The 15,800-nt window shown below is 44.0% G+C and overlaps 1 protein-coding gene across 1 annotated transcript in view; it reads right to left on the bottom strand.

Annotated features, from left to right (window-relative positions):
* The window catches only part of LOC311116386 (ankyrin-2-like), a gene marked incomplete at both ends in the record, with an annotated part of 131,810 nt that overhangs the window by 64,186 nt on the left and 51,824 nt on the right, over window positions 1-15,800 (bottom strand). Inside the window, 9 exon segments of the mRNA XM_084191464.1 lie at window positions 50-148; window positions 368-466; window positions 1,868-1,966; window positions 2,162-2,359; window positions 2,760-2,858; window positions 11,945-12,043; window positions 13,601-13,699; window positions 14,406-14,414; window positions 15,560-15,583. Coding sequence (XP_084047590.1) covers window positions 50-148; window positions 368-466; window positions 1,868-1,966; window positions 2,162-2,359; window positions 2,760-2,858; window positions 11,945-12,043; window positions 13,601-13,699; window positions 14,406-14,414; window positions 15,560-15,583 — 825 coding nt within the window.

Below are 15,800 nucleotides of genomic sequence, written 5' to 3'. Positions count from 1 at the left end.
GTGGGAGTGGAGTGGTGAGTTGTGTGTAGTGTGTGATAATGTGTCTCACCCTGGCTCTGGCGTCCACCATGGCGCCGTTCCTCAGCAGACAGCGCACCACCTCCACCTGTCCTGCCCTGGACGCCATGTGTAGAGCAGTCTCCCCACGCTGCACAGAACACACACGTGAATCAGAAGAAACACAAAAACACACACGCAGAGATACAGACACACACACACACACACACACACACACACACGTGTACGGGCACACCCTCATACACACACGAGACACCCTGAGACAGCACAAACACCCATTAATGCACAGACACGTACACCCACTGTCCATGCCATTGTCGTTGTCATGACGTTAACCCCCATCACTCACAATGTTGCTGACGTCAGGCGAGGCTCCGTTCTGCAGTAGCAGCAGGACGATGTTGAGGTGACCCATGAAGGCAGCTACGTGGACGGGAGTCAGGCCAGACTGGATGGAGGGAGGGGAGAGAGTTTTCATCATTACAAAGTATCATTACCGTTCATGCATGTGAAGCCAGTTCTGGTCAAAACACAAGTCACTGGGACTGTACATCAACAGTGTTGAAGAGTAAAGGAGTGTGTGGTTGCATGGTATATTGTGTAATCTGGTGTAGCTGTAATTGTGTGTATATTGTGTAATCTGGTGTAGCTGTATTTGTGTGTATATTGTGTAATATGGTGTAGCTGTATTTGTGTGTATATTGTGTAATCTGGTGTAGCTGTAATTGTGTGTATATTGTGTAATCTGGTGTAGCTGTATTTGTGTGTATATTGTGTAATCTGGTATAGCTGTATTTGTGTGTATATTGTGTAATCTGGTGTAGCTGTAATTGTGTGTATATTGTGTAATCTGGTGTAGCTGTAATTGTGTGTATATTGTGTAATCTGGTGTAGCTGTAATTGTGTGTATATTGTGTAATCTGGTGTAGCTGTAATTGTGTGTATATTGTGTAATCTGGTGTAGCTGTATTTGTGTGTATATTGTGTAATCTGGTGTAGCTGTAATTGTGTGTATATTGTGTAATCTGGTGTAGCTGTAATTGTGTGTATATTGTGTAATCTGGTGTAGCTGTAATTGTGTGTATATTGTGTAATCTGGTGTAGCTGTAATTGTGTGTATATTGTGTAATCTGGTGTAGCTGTATTTGTGTGTATATTGTGTAATCTGGTGTAGCTGTATTTGTGTGTATATTGTGTAATCTGGTGTAGCTGTAATTGTGTGTATATTGTGTAATCTGGTGTAGCTGTATTTGTGTGTATATTGTGTAATCTGGTGTAGCTGTATTTGTGTGTATATTGTGTAATCTGGTGTAGCTGTAATTGTGTGTATATTGTGTAATCTGGTGTAGCTGTAATTGTGTGTATATTGTGTAATCTGGTGTAGCTGTATTTGTGTGTATATTGTGTAATCTGGTGTAGCTGTAATTGTGTGTATATTGTGTAATCTGGTGTAGCTGTAATTGTGTGTATATTGTGTAATCTGGTGTAGCTGTATTTGTGTGTATATTGTGTAATCTGGTGTAGCTGTATTTGTGTGTATATTGTGTAATCTGGTGTAGCTGTATTTGTGTGTATATTGTGTAATCTGGTGTAGCTGTATTTGTGTGTATATTGTGTAATCTGGTGTAGCTGTAATTGTGTGTATATTGTGTAATCTGGTGTAGCTGTATTTGTGTGTATATTGTGTAATCTGGTGTAGCTGTATTTGTGTGTATATTGTGTAATCTGGTGTAGCTGTAATTGTGTGTATATTGTGTAATCTGGTGTAGCTGTATTTGTGTGTATATTACCAAGCTTGTTGTATTGTAAAAAGTTCAAAAACTCTTCTATCTGAACTGGCCAGACTTACCTCTGTGATGGCCTGGATAGATGCTCCATACTTGACCAGCAGCTCCATCACCTTCACTCTGTTCTTCTTACAGGCGATGTGCAGCGGAGTGAAGCCGTTCTGACAGACACACACACCAGACACATGATGTATGAAACACACCTACATACACATGTAGGGACATGTTGACATGTTGAGACATACATGAGAGGCCATCTTATTCTCACTCCACACTTTGTTCTGTCTCTTAGAGACATTACAAGGACCTGTAGTACTGGTCCTTGTAATGAAAGTCATTGTATTAGTGAGTAGTACCAGTGCTCTAGCGTTGGGGTTGGCCCGCTTGTCCAGCAGCAGCTTGGTGACTCTGTAGTGACCGCAGTGGGCGGCGACGTGCAGCGCCGTCAGGTAGTCCAATGTGACATCATCAACAGGCGCCTTGTGCTGCAGCAGGTGCTTGACACACTCAACGTGGTCACCCTGAGACGACATGTGTAGAGGAGACAGACCGTTCTACAGAGAGAGAGAAGATGGTCAGAGAGAGGGAGTCTATGTGTGCATGTGTGTGTATCCATGCTTGTGTTGGTGTGTGTGTGTGTGTGTGTGTGTGCGAGTGTGTGTGAGTGTGTGTCCATCCATGTGTGTCCGTGTGTGTGTGTGTCTGTGTGTGTGTGTGTGTGTCCGTGTGTGTGTGTGTGTGTGTGTGTGTGAGTTTGTGTGTGTCCATGTGTGTCTGTCCATGTGTGTCCGTGTGTGTCCGTGTGTGTGTGTGTCCGTGTGTGTGTGTGTGTGTGTGTGTGTGAGTTTGTGTGTGTCCATGTGTGTCTGTCCATGTGTGTCCGTGTGTGTCCGTGTGTGTGTGTGTGTGTGTGTGTGTGTGTGTGTGTGTGTGTGTGTGTGTGTGTGTGTGTACCTTGGTCCTGGCCAGCATGGGTGCTCCTCTCTCCAGCAGTAGCTCCACTGCTGGGTCATGTCCACTCCTGGCGGCACAGTGTAGAGGTGTGAGGCCGTCCTGTAGACAACACACACACAGATGGTCATCATTAAACAAATACACACACACACAGATGGTCATCATTAAACAAATACAAATACACACAGATCTATAAGGTTCATTCACACAAGTGGAGGCTGCTGCTGCTGTTGTTGTTGTTGTTGTTGTTGTTGTTGTGGAGGTTGTTTACAAGTAAACACACACAGGCTTTATTCTTTTATCCAATCTGCCAGGAAGTACAGATGTTTTCCTGATTAAACAGACTGTTTTACTAGAATATTATACTGGAGTTATGATGGTGATTAAACAGACTGTTTTACTAGAATATTATACTGGAGTTATGATGGTGATTAAACAGACTGTTTTACTAGAATATTATACTGGAGTTATGATGGTGATTAAACAGACTGTTTTACTAGAATATTATACTGGAGTTATGATGGTGATTAAACAGACTGTTTTACTAGAATATTATACTGGAGTTATGATGGTGATTAAACAGACTGTTTTACTAGAATATTATACTGGAGTTATGATGGTGATTAAACAGACTGTTTTACTAGAATATTATACTGGAGTTATGATGGTGATTAAACAGACTATTTTACTAGAACATTATACTGGAGTTATGATGGTGATTAAACAGACTGTTTTACTAGAATATTATACTGGAGTTATGATGGTGATTAAACAGACTGTTTTACTAGAATATTATACTGGAGTTATGATGTTGATTAAACAGATTGTTTTACTAGAATATTATACTGGAGTTATGATGGTGATTAAACAGATTGTTTTACTAGAATATTATACTGGAGTTATGATGGTGATTAAACAGACTGTTTTACTAGAATATTATACTGGAGTTATGATGGTGATTAAACAGACTGTTTTACTAGAATATTATACTGGAGTTATGATGGTGATTAAACAGATTGTTTTACTAGAATATTATACTGGAGTTATGATGGTGATTAAACAGACTGTTTTACTAGAATATTATACTGGAGTTCTGATAGAAACCATGTGTTGATGTATTTGATACCATTCCACTTATTCCGTTCCAGACATTACCACAAACCCATCCTCCCCAATTAAGGTGACACCAACCTCCTGTGATACACACAGGGCATACAAAACACACATGCACGCACACACACACACACACATAAAACAACCCCCCATCCTCGCATGAACACACACACACATGCACACACATGGTTCAAGGTCACCAGTGGTAGCAGAGTATTGATCAGGTCACAGCACTTATGACATGTCCATCTAAGGGGCTATGGTTCCATTCCCTGGTGAATAAACTGCTGACTGAAGCTCATTGATCCACAGTGGACTTACATTACTCCAGTCCCCTGAGTATCTTGGTAGACGTCTACCAGTGGACCAATGGCTTAATTAAATACATTACCATGTCAAACTAAAGAAAATCAAACAGACAAAACGTCCCCTGTATCCCTCAAATCAGCTGTGTAATAAAACATGAGGACGGACCTGCTGTTACGTGAGGGTTTCATAAGGCTTTAGTTGTTGTTGTTGTTGTTGTTGTTGTTGTTGTTGCTGTGGAGGTTGTTTATAAGTAAACACACACAGGCTTTATTCTTTTATCCAATCTGCCAGTGTCACACTCTGGCTCCGGGACTTGTATTTGAGCCAGGGTGTATTCGTGTTGTTGGGGTTTGTTTTGGTTAGGTTGGGAATAGGGTGTGTTCATTTGGGTGTGTGTGGTTTTGGTTAGTTCTTGTGTAGTCATGTGACTCCCAATCGGAGGTAACGAGTGTCAGCTGTCGGCTCGTTATCTCTGATTGGGAGCCATATTTATCTGTATGTTTTCCTTTGGGTGTTGTGGGTTTTTGTTCCGTTTCGGTCGGTGTACCGTGGACTTCATGTGTCGTCTTTTGTTTGTAGTTCGAAACTTTAATTAATAAAGTCATGTTTCTTGCACACGCGGCGCCCCGGCACTCGCGGCCCCCCCGGCCGCGGGCAGTTCAGGGCCTCCCGCTGGGTGTGCGCGTGGATTGCGACCGGGCCTCCACCCCTGACGGGAATTGGACCGTGCCCGGGCCGTCTTCCGCTGAGCGCACCTGGGTACAACTTCTATGTTGTGAGGGGAAAAACCCACCATTCTAGGACCAAGCGGCGTGTCAAGCGGCAACAGGATCCACCTACACAGGATTCATGGACATGGGAGGAGATACTGGATGGAAGGGGTCCTTGGGCACAACCGGGAGAATATCGCCGCCCTCGTGAAGAGCTGGAGGCAGCTAAAGCCGAGAGGAGGCAATATGAGGAGGCAGCACAGAGGCAAGGCTGGAAGCCCGTGAGCACTAGCCAAAAATTTCTTGGGGGGGGCCTTAAAGGGAGTGTGGCGAAGTCAGGTAGGAGACCTGCGCCTACTCCCTGTACTTACCGTGGAGAGCGAGAGTACGGGCAGACACCGTGTTACGCAGTAGACCGCATGGTGTCTCCTGTACGCGTGCATAGCCCGGTTCGGTACATTCCAGCTCCACGTATCGGCCGGGCTAGATTGAGCGTTGAGCCGGATGTCATGAAGCCGGCCCAACGCATCAGGCCACCAGTGCGTCTCCTCGGGCCGGCTTACATGGCACCAGCCTTACGCATGGTGTCCCCGGTTCGCCTACATAGCCCGGTGCGGGTTATTCCTCCTTCCCGTACTGGTCGGGCGACGGGGAGCATACAACCAGGTAAGGTTGGGCAGGCTCAGTGCTCAAGGGAGCCAGTAAGCCTGCACGGTCCGGTATTTCCGGCGCCACCTCCCCGCTCAAGCCCAGTACCACCAGTGCCTACACCACGCACCAAGCCTCCTGTGGGTCCCCAGAGTCCTGTGCGTCCTGTTGCTGCTCCCCGCACTAGCCCTGAGATGCGTGTCCTCAGCCCGGGACCACCAGTTCCGGCACCACGCACCAGGCCTATAGTGCGTCTCGGCCGGCCAGAGTCTGCCGTCTGCCCAACGGCGCCTGAACTGCCCGTCTGCCCAACGGCGCCTGAACTGCCCGTCTGCCCAACGGCGCTTGAACTGCCCGTCTGCCCAAAGGCGCCTGAACTGCCTGTCTGCCCAACGCCGTCTGAACTGTCCGTCTGCCAAGCGCTGCATGAACTGCCCGTCTGTACTGAGCCTGCAAAGCCGCCCGTCTGCCATGAGCCTTCAGAGCCGTCCGCCAGACCGGAGCCGCTAAAGCCTTCCGCCAGACAGGAGCCGCTAGAGCCTTCCGCCAGACAGGAGCAGCCAGAGCCTTCCGCCAGACAGGATCAGCCAGAGCCTTCCGCCAGACAGGATCAGCCAGAGCCTTCCGCCAGACAGGATCAGCCAGAGCCTTCCGCCAGACAGGATCAGCCAGAGCCTTCCGCCAGACAGGATCAGCCAGAGCCTTCCGCCAGACAGGATCAGCCAGAGCCGTCCGCCAGACAGGATCAGCCAGAGCCTTCCGCCAGCCATGAGCAGCCAGATCCGTCAGCCTGCCATGAGCAGCCAGATCCGTCAGCCAGCCATGAGCAGCCAGATCCGTCAGCCTGCCATGAGCAGCCAGATCCGTCAGCCAGCCATGAGCAGCCAGATCCGTCAGCCAGCCATGAGCAGCCAGATCCGTCAGCCAGCCATGAGCCGTCCAGCCAGGATCCGCCAGAGCCAGCCAGCCAGGAACTGCCATTCAGTCCGGTGCTGCCCCTTAGTCCGGTGCTGCCCCTTAGTCTGGTGCTGCCCCTTATCCTGGTGCTGCCCCTTAGTCCGGTGCTGCCCCTTAGTCCGGTGCTGCCTCTTAGTCCGGTGCTGCCCCTTAATCCGGGGGGGTTAAGTTGGAGGGTGGTCAGTTGGAGGAGGCTACGGAAGCGGGTAGTGACTATGGTGGGGTGGGGACCACGACCAGAGCCAGAACCACCGCCGAAGAGGTATGCCCACCCAGCCCTCCCTGGGTTAGCCCTAGTTGAGGCGCGGTCGCAGTCCGCGCCTTTAGGGGGGGGTACTGTCACACTCTGGCTCCGGGACTTGTATTTGAGCCAGGGTGTATTCGTGTTGTTGGGGTTTGTTTTGGTTAGGTTGGGAATAGGGTGTGTTCATTTGGGTGTGTGTGGTTTTGGTTAGTTCTTGTGTAGTCATGTGACTCCCAATCGGAGGTAACGAGTGTCAGCTGTCGGCTCGTTATCTCTGATTGGGAGCCATATTTATCTGTATGTTTTCCTTTGGGTGTTGTGGGTTTTTGTTCCGTTTCGGTCGGTGTACCGTGGACTTCATGTGTCGTCTTTTGTTTGTAGTTCGAAACTTTAATTAATAAAGTCATGTTTCTTGCACACGCTGCGCCTTGGTCTCCTTCGCTCTTAGACGACCGTGACAGCCAGGAAGTACAGATGTTTTCCTGATTAAACAGACTGTTTTACTAGAATATTATACTGGAGTTATGGTGGTGATTAAACAGACTGTTTTACTAGAATATTATACTGGAGTTATGATGGTGATTAAACAGACTGTTTTACTAGAATATTATACTGGAGTTATGATGGTGATTAATCAGACTGTTTTACTAGAATATTATACTGGAGTTATGGTGGTGATTAAACAGACTGTTTTACTAGAATATTATACTGGAGTTATGGTGGTGATTAAACAGACTGTTTTACTAGAATATTATACTGGAGTTATGGTGGTGATTAAACAGACTGTTTTACTAGAATATTATACTGGTTATGGTGGTGATTAAACAGACTGTTTTACTAGAATATTATACTGGAGTTATGGTGGTGATTAAACAGACTGTTTTACTAGAATATTATACTGGAGTTATGGTGGTGATTAAACAGACTGTTTTACTAGAATATTATACTGGTTATGGTGGTGATTAAACAGACTGTTTTACTAGAATATTATACTGGAGTTATGATGGTGATTAAACAGACTGTTTTACTAGAATATTATACTGGAGTTATGATGGTGATTAAACAGACTGTTTTACTAGAATATTATACTGGAGTTTGTGATAACTGATACCCTGTCCCACACTGACCCATCCGTTGCAATAACAAAGCTGTGCTATACCCTAGGCTGCATCCCCTAATGTTGATTTTTTGCCATTATTTTACATTGACTCTATGCCAACATGATGATATTATGTTCGTTTTAATTACATAATCCACCTATGATATCATATCAAACATTAACTCTGGACATGTAATATGATATATGGATGTATAGTATATTAAAGGCCTAAATGGGTGCTGTAATGCACTGACCGGAAGAGTACTGCTCGTATCTGACGTTAATTGGACGTTATAGTGACATTAGGCTCTAATCGCATAATCTTTCTATGCAATATTTACATTAACTGTGGACATTACAATGATATTTAAGTGATAATGCCCGAGAAGCCGGTGTTTGGAGGATATATTGGCACGGGAGTTGTTAGGCCCGAGACGAAGTCGAGGTCCGGCAAACCGTGCCAATATATCTTTAAAACACCGGCTTCGAGGGCATTATTACTTTTATACAACGGGTTACCAACATATTCAAATAATGATTGACATATTTTCATTAAAAACTTTATTTGGATTCATTTGTTCATACTAATTCATCCTTCCACAAGATACAGTCACGACACAAATCTTGGGTTGCTACCCAAGCCGGCTGGTCGTTCGTTCTATCGGTTCGGTTGCCAGAGACGCGACCCAGTCTTTCAGTCTTTTTGTTCTGTATCTATGTCATTGGTTCTAAATGTTCCATTGCCATACTGGCTGGCAACGTTCTTATCCCTTGCTTGCTAGCGAGCTACGGCTAATTTACAGTCACGTCAAACAGTGCAGCCAGAATAACAGTAAAGTAGCTGCATTTGCATTTGTTTAAGCTGTTTTCTTGTGACATTTATTTGGGTACATCCATAACAATGAGCTAATGAGGTGCGATTTCACCTGGCATAGAAAATGTGCTCTCTCGTCAGGACACTGTTGTTCAGAGGAGCTAGACAACAACACAGCTAACACAATCACTTCAAACTGAAGCTGGAAAGACTACAAACTAGCTGCACTTATTTTTACCTTTTTTCAATTGACATTTCTTTGTATATATCCATAAAAATGATGCCAGCTGATTCATGATTTCGACTGGCTGAGAAACGCTGCCTGCCTGTCTGTCTCCTCCCGACTCCCGACACGTTCATTACTATGGGACAGCTGGAGATCGAATTTGAATATTGAAACAATGTTGCAAATGTCGGAGAGACATACAGCAAGGTTTATACAAATCTCCGCTGTTGAAAACAAAATGTTAGTCTAAAAGAAATGTGAGATAATGTCTAGATGCTTTTTATAGTGGAGATCAAGTTTATAAATTGCTTTGCTGGGCTGATAGAACAGAGTAAATAGGCATTTTAATGTCATATATTTAGCTGTTGGTAACTTGTGGAATAGACACCAGCTGGAATGCGATTTTAACCAATCAGCATTCAGGATTAGACCCTGCCATTGTATAATATGATTTAATACCTTGGTAATGGACACATAAATATCAATGGCACAGGACATTTTCTGACACGAAAGATTGGTTGATTGTCAGGCTACCTGAGGGAAGTATAGTGATGGTGATTTGAGAGAAGGAGTGGTTGCATCATAGGGGATTTTTGCCCTAAATTAATGCAGTAAGCTGAGCAGCAAAACGGACCAGGAATAACAGCGGGTGAAAATGGAGGGCTTTAAGACTCAACAAGTTATTCTCTAGTGAACTAGCTGTAACTACATTGATCTGCAGCTCTCACTCACACACACATCCACCAGCTATGCAGTACACATTCACTGACCCTCTCTCGTACTGATCAACACACCCCACACCCACATACACATTCACTGACCCTCTCTCGTACTGATCAACACACCCCACACCCACATACACATTCACTGACCCTCTCTCGTACTGATCAACACACCCCACACCCACATACACATTCACTGACCCTCTCTCGTACTGATCAACACACCCCACACCCACATACACATTCACTGACCCTCTCTCGTACTGATCAACACACCCCACACCCACATACACATTCACAGACCCTCTCTCGTACTGATCAACACACCCCACACCCACATACACACTCACAGACCCTCTCTCGTACTGATCAACACACCCCACACCCACATACACACTTACTGACCCTCTCTCGTACTGATCAACACACCCCACACCCACATACAGTATGAACAGTGGGCACACTTACTTACAGTACCAGTCAAAAGTTTGGACACACCTACTCATTCAAGGGTTTTTCTTTATTTTTACTATTTTCTACATTGTAGAATAATAGTGAAGACATCAAAACTATGAAATAACAATCATGTAGTAACCACAAAAGTGTTGAACAAATCAAAAAATATTTTATATTTGAGATTCTTCAAAGTAGCCACCCTTTGCCTTGATGACGGCTTTGCACACTCTTGGCATTCTCTCCACCAGTTTCATGAGGTAGTCACCTAATGTGCATTTCAATTAACAGGTGTGCCTTCTTAAAAGTTAATTTGTGGAATTTATTTCCTTCTTAATGTGTTTGAGCCAATCAGTTGTGTTGTGACAAGGTAGACAGAAGATAGCCCTATTTGGTAAAAGACCAAGTCCATATTATGGCAAGAACAGCTCAAATAAGCAAAGAGAAACGACAATCCATCATTACTTTAAGACATGAAGGTCAGTCAATCCGGAAAATTCTTGAAGGTTCTTGAAAGTTTCTTCAAGTGCAGTCGCAAAAAACATCAAGAGCTATGATGAAACTGGCTCTCATGAGGACTGCCACAGGACAGGAAGACCCAGAGTTACCTCTGCTGCAGAGGATAAGTTAATTAGAGTTAACTGCAACTCAGATAGCAGCCCAAATAAATGCTTCACAGAGTTCAAGTAACAGACACATCTCAACATCAACTGATCAGAGGAGACTGCGTAAATCAGGCCTTCATGGTCGAATTGCTGTAAAGAAACCACTACTAAAGGACACCAATAAGAAGAAGATACTTGCTTGGGCCAAGAAACACGAGCAATGGACATTAGACCGGTCGAAATCTGTCCTTTGGTCTGATGAGTCCAAATTTGAGATTTCTGGTTCCAACCTCCGTGTCTTTGTGAGACGCAGAGTAGGTGAACGGATGATCTCCGCATGTGTGGTTCCCACCGTGAAGCATGGAGGAGGAGGTGTGATGGTGTGGGGGTGCTTTGCTGGTGACACTGTCTGTGATTTATTTAGAATTCAAGGCACACTTAACCAGCATTGCTACCACAGCATTCTGCAGCGATACGCCATCCCATCTGGTTTGCGCTTAGTGGGACTGTCATTTGTTTTTCAACAGGACAGTGACCCAAAACACACCTCCAGGCTGTGGAAGGGCTATTTGACCAGGGAGAGTGATGGAGTGCTGCATCAGATGACCTGGCCTCCACAATCACCCGATCTCAACCCAATTGAGATGGTTTGGGATGAGTTGGACCGCAGAGTGAAGGAAAAGCAGCCAACAAGTGCTCAGCATCTGTGGGAACTCCTTCAAGACTGTTGGAAAAGCATTCCTCATAAAGCTGTTTGAGAGAATGCCAAGAGTGTGCAAAGCTGTCATCAAGGCAAAGGGTGGCTACTTTGAAGAATCTTAAATATATTTTGATTTGTTTAACACTTTTTTGGTTACTACATGATTCCATATGTGTTATTTCATAGTTTTGATGTCTTCACAATTATTCTACAATGTAGAAAATAGTCAAAATAAAGAAAAACCCTTGAATGAGTAGGTGTGTCCAAACCTTTGACTGGTACTCTATACAGTACACAAATGTAAGAATACACACACACACACACACACACACACACACACACACACACACACACACACACACACACACACACACACACACACACACACACACACACACACACACACACACACACACAGACTCATACACACACACACACACACACACACAGACTCACACACACACACACAGACAGACAGACAGGCAAACGGTATGTGTGTGTGTGTGTGTGTGTGTTTGTGTGTGTGTGTGTGTGTGTGTTTGTGTGTGTGTTTGTGTGTGTGTGTGGGGGTGTGTGTGGACTTACCCTAGTCTTAGCGTCGATCTGAGACCCCCTGTCCAATAGGAGGCGCACCATGTTAGTGTTCCCACGCTTGGAGGCAACGTGGAGGGGCGTGATCCCATTCTGAAACACATAAAACACAATGGAAGACACATTAAAATCTACATCAACTAATTAACTAATGGTATATAACTACAATAGTATTGTATACAATCTGTGTTGTCACAATGCCAGTACACAGTTTATATTATGTTTAATGTTGTCCATCAGACAGTGGGGGTAGTTTATGCTTTCTAATATGCCACAATTAATTTCCCTGCTGGAACAATAAAGCTTGAATTGAATTGCTGACAATGGCTTCCTGTTCATTCATCCTGTTAGGATGTGTTCTGTTGTCTTGGCGTCCGGCCACTCCTCTGATGTCTGTGAAATCCTGACAATGTGAAAGCTGAGCGCCTGGCCCAAAGCTTTGCGGGACACAGCTTGTGAGGATGACTGTGACTAAAAATGCCTGAGAAAGTGTGACATAGCAGATATGACAGTGGTTTTGAGCGTTACATTTTTGCAAATTAAAGGATTCTTGCTGAGTTAGCAAATTTGGGCTTTGGCCGCACACACACACACACACACACACACACACACACACACACACACACACACACACACACACACAGTCTGAGAGCTGAGAAGAGTACTGCTTGAGTCTGTGACCTTCTGGTAACCTTTTAGCTTGAAAATATCACTGTCCATTTCTCTGCCCTTGGGTTCTGTCTCAACTCCTGAAAAGGACTGGCTTTCTCCCATTCTCCTGGTTCCTCTCTTCTGTCTGAGTGGTTGTACAATACAGTACAGTACAGACCATCTTCCCTTGAGTGGCTGATGGAGACCACACACATTGGCATGAGGATTCAGAGAAAAGGGGAAGTGCTGAGGAGGATGGCGTCATTGTCCAGGAAAGCATATAATTAGCAGACTGTGGTTCCTAAAGAGCACTACACTCTACACGCTCAGAGAGAGAGAGTGTGTGTGTGTGTGTGTGTGTGTGTGTGTGTGTGTGTGTGTGTGTGTGTGCGTACGTACATGTGTACGTGTGTACGTGTTCTAAAGTCTCCTGTGTTTTATGACTCTTGGACTCTGTGCAGGGTTGGCACAGTGTGTGGGCAGCCCTTCCTATAAACTACAAACTGTGCACTAGTTCCAGTAAAGCTCTATAGTAATGGTGCCTAAGACCTTGTGGCACAACGGCTGACTCCAGATCAGAAGGCAGCTGTAATGGTGCCTAAGACCTTGTGGCACAACGGCTGACTCCAGATCAGAAGGTAGCGGTAATGGTGCCTAAGACCTTGTGGCACAACTGCTGACTCCAGATCAGAAGGTAGCTGTAATGGTGCCTAAGACTTTGTGGCACACCGGCTGACTCCAGATCAGAAGGTAGCTGTAATGGTGCCTAAGACCTTGTGGCACAACGGCTGACTCCAGATCAGAAGGCAGCTGTAATGGTGCCTAAGACCTTGTGGCACGACGGCTGACTCCAGATCAGAAGGTAGCGGTAATGGTGCCTAAGACCTTGTGGCACAACAGCTGACTCCAGATCAGAAGGCAGCTGTAATGGTGCCTAAGACCTTGTGGCACAACGGCTGACTCCAGATCAGAAGGTAGCTGTCATGGTACACTACTCACCCTGGCTGTGAAGTCCACAGCCGCCCCACGGTTCAGCAGCAATGTGGCCACGTTCACGTTTCCATAGTGGGCAGAGATATGCAGTGGCGTGAATCCACTCTGTAACACAGGGGCGAACACAGAGAGAGGGAGGGAGAGAGAGACGGAGTGGTTTAGATAGTAACCTCATTCATGACCCCCAAAGTCTGACCCTTGACCTCCACCAACCCAGCATGCAGCAGTCGCATTAAGCAGCACGTCAACAAAAATAAAGAAATAAAGAAAATGAAATGAATAGTCAAAATATCAAAGAGGGAGGAAACCAAGGAGATGAAGGGAAGGAAATAAATCTTAAAATTCAGTTTCAGAAAATCATGATTCGATTACGCACTTACACGTAAATCCCGTACTGTATGCATACACACAAACACACACTAAGAAAGATCCCCACCATGCAACTGGTGATGCTACAGTCAGAACAAAATAAAAACAATAGTGTCTACATTTAAATAAATCATAAAGAAATAATAATCATGAATAACTGAAGGAAATAAAAAAAACAAATAGACGTACATTAATCACAGACTGTTAATATCAACCAAACAACTGACACAGTATTAGTTAACCACACATTTACAGGACAGAGAAAAAAAGAAAGAAAAAAAGAAAAAATTAACATGACTGCATCTTTTAAATTAACACCAAAGTGCACTATGTCACTGTACTGCAAATTGTCATGTTAGGAATCATAAGAAATCAGAGAGAGAAATCAGAGCAATCAGAGAGAAATCAGAGCAGTTGGAGTATTGTGAAATTCTTGGCTTACCTTTCCATTCTGAAAGTCATGGTCCGATTTAATGTGAAAACATTATTTACAAAAGTGTGAAGAATTGTAGACTACGCGATGATTCAAAATTACACATATAAAGCTGATAGCTGATAATGGTGCAAATTAAAATAGACAGGATGCATCATGCTATTTGTTCTGCAAATTATCTGCAAAGCGCCTGGATACTTTTGGATTGATGTCATATCATGACATTGTATTGGGGAGTATAATATACTGTATAAAAACATATTTGTATGCAATAATAATGTACATATATTTGCATTGATATATTTCTTATAATATTACTATTTCTTTATCTAATCTCAAGCTCCTTGTAATTAGAAAAAAAAATGGGACGCTACTGACCTCATTATAACAATAACATTGTTATGTTTAGTCAAATAATATACATTTAGTTCATAGTGCATCTAAAATATAAATAGATTTTTAAAAAAAATGATATTTATAGATGGCATGCAACACAACATATAGGTGTTCTGTATGTTAACAAACACCCTGTAAAAAGCATTATGCATCATTATGTAAAGTCTATAATCTTAGTGTGAAATGTATTGGTGATTTTGTATTGGAGTTTAAATGTATTGGAGGTTTTCAGTAATCAAGCTTGCTGAGCTTGTGATAACATCAATAAAACTCCAGAAACTCAACCAATCAATAAGAAAGGAAGTCTAAAGTACGCACAAAGTAAAAGACCTATGAAATTAACAAATAACAATTTTCTAACTGAAATACAAACTATTGACAAACTACATGCGTACTTAAGCAATAAGGCGGGGGTGCGGTATATGGCCAATATATCACGGCTAAGGGCTGTTCTTACGCACACATTATTGCTATTATAAACTTGTTACCAACGTAATTAGAGCGGTAAAAACAAATGTTTTGTCATATCCATGGTATACGGTCTGATATACCACGGCTGTCAGCCAATCAGCATTCAGAGCTCGAACCACCCAGTTTTTAATTAGCATTACAGAACAAAATCAAAAGACCAAGAAAAGACCCGCGGCTATTGCCACCATGCAGTGCTATAGATCTGAGGGAAATAAAGTGGTGAAAGAACAAAAGACAAAAATAGAAAAGTGATGTGTTTATGCTGAAGGTTTGAGTGCTAGACATAGTGGTTATACCTCTGTAGTCCTATTGACCATCATCTGAAGCGGTAGAGATGAGGAAGGGGAAGAATTGAGTTATTTTACACACAGTTGTACAGACGCTCAGAGCTCAGGGTAGCTGTACAGAACAAAAAAATACGGGCAACGTGGCTCGAGCGGTACGTTTCTCTTCGAAAATAGCTTTATCGCTAGACTGTATAGCGCCTTTCATCCAAAAACCTTTAGATGTTTTACAATGAGAGAAGCCAGCCCATAG

Source organism: Coregonus lavaretus (genome assembly GCF_964263955.1).
Source record: "Coregonus lavaretus genome assembly, contig: HAP1_SCAFFOLD_524, whole genome shotgun sequence".
Classification (NCBI taxonomy): domain Eukaryota; kingdom Metazoa; phylum Chordata; class Actinopteri; order Salmoniformes; family Salmonidae; genus Coregonus; species Coregonus lavaretus.
The sequence above is the reverse complement of the archived record's forward strand: the minus strand, read 5'-3'. Positions and strand labels throughout refer to the sequence as shown.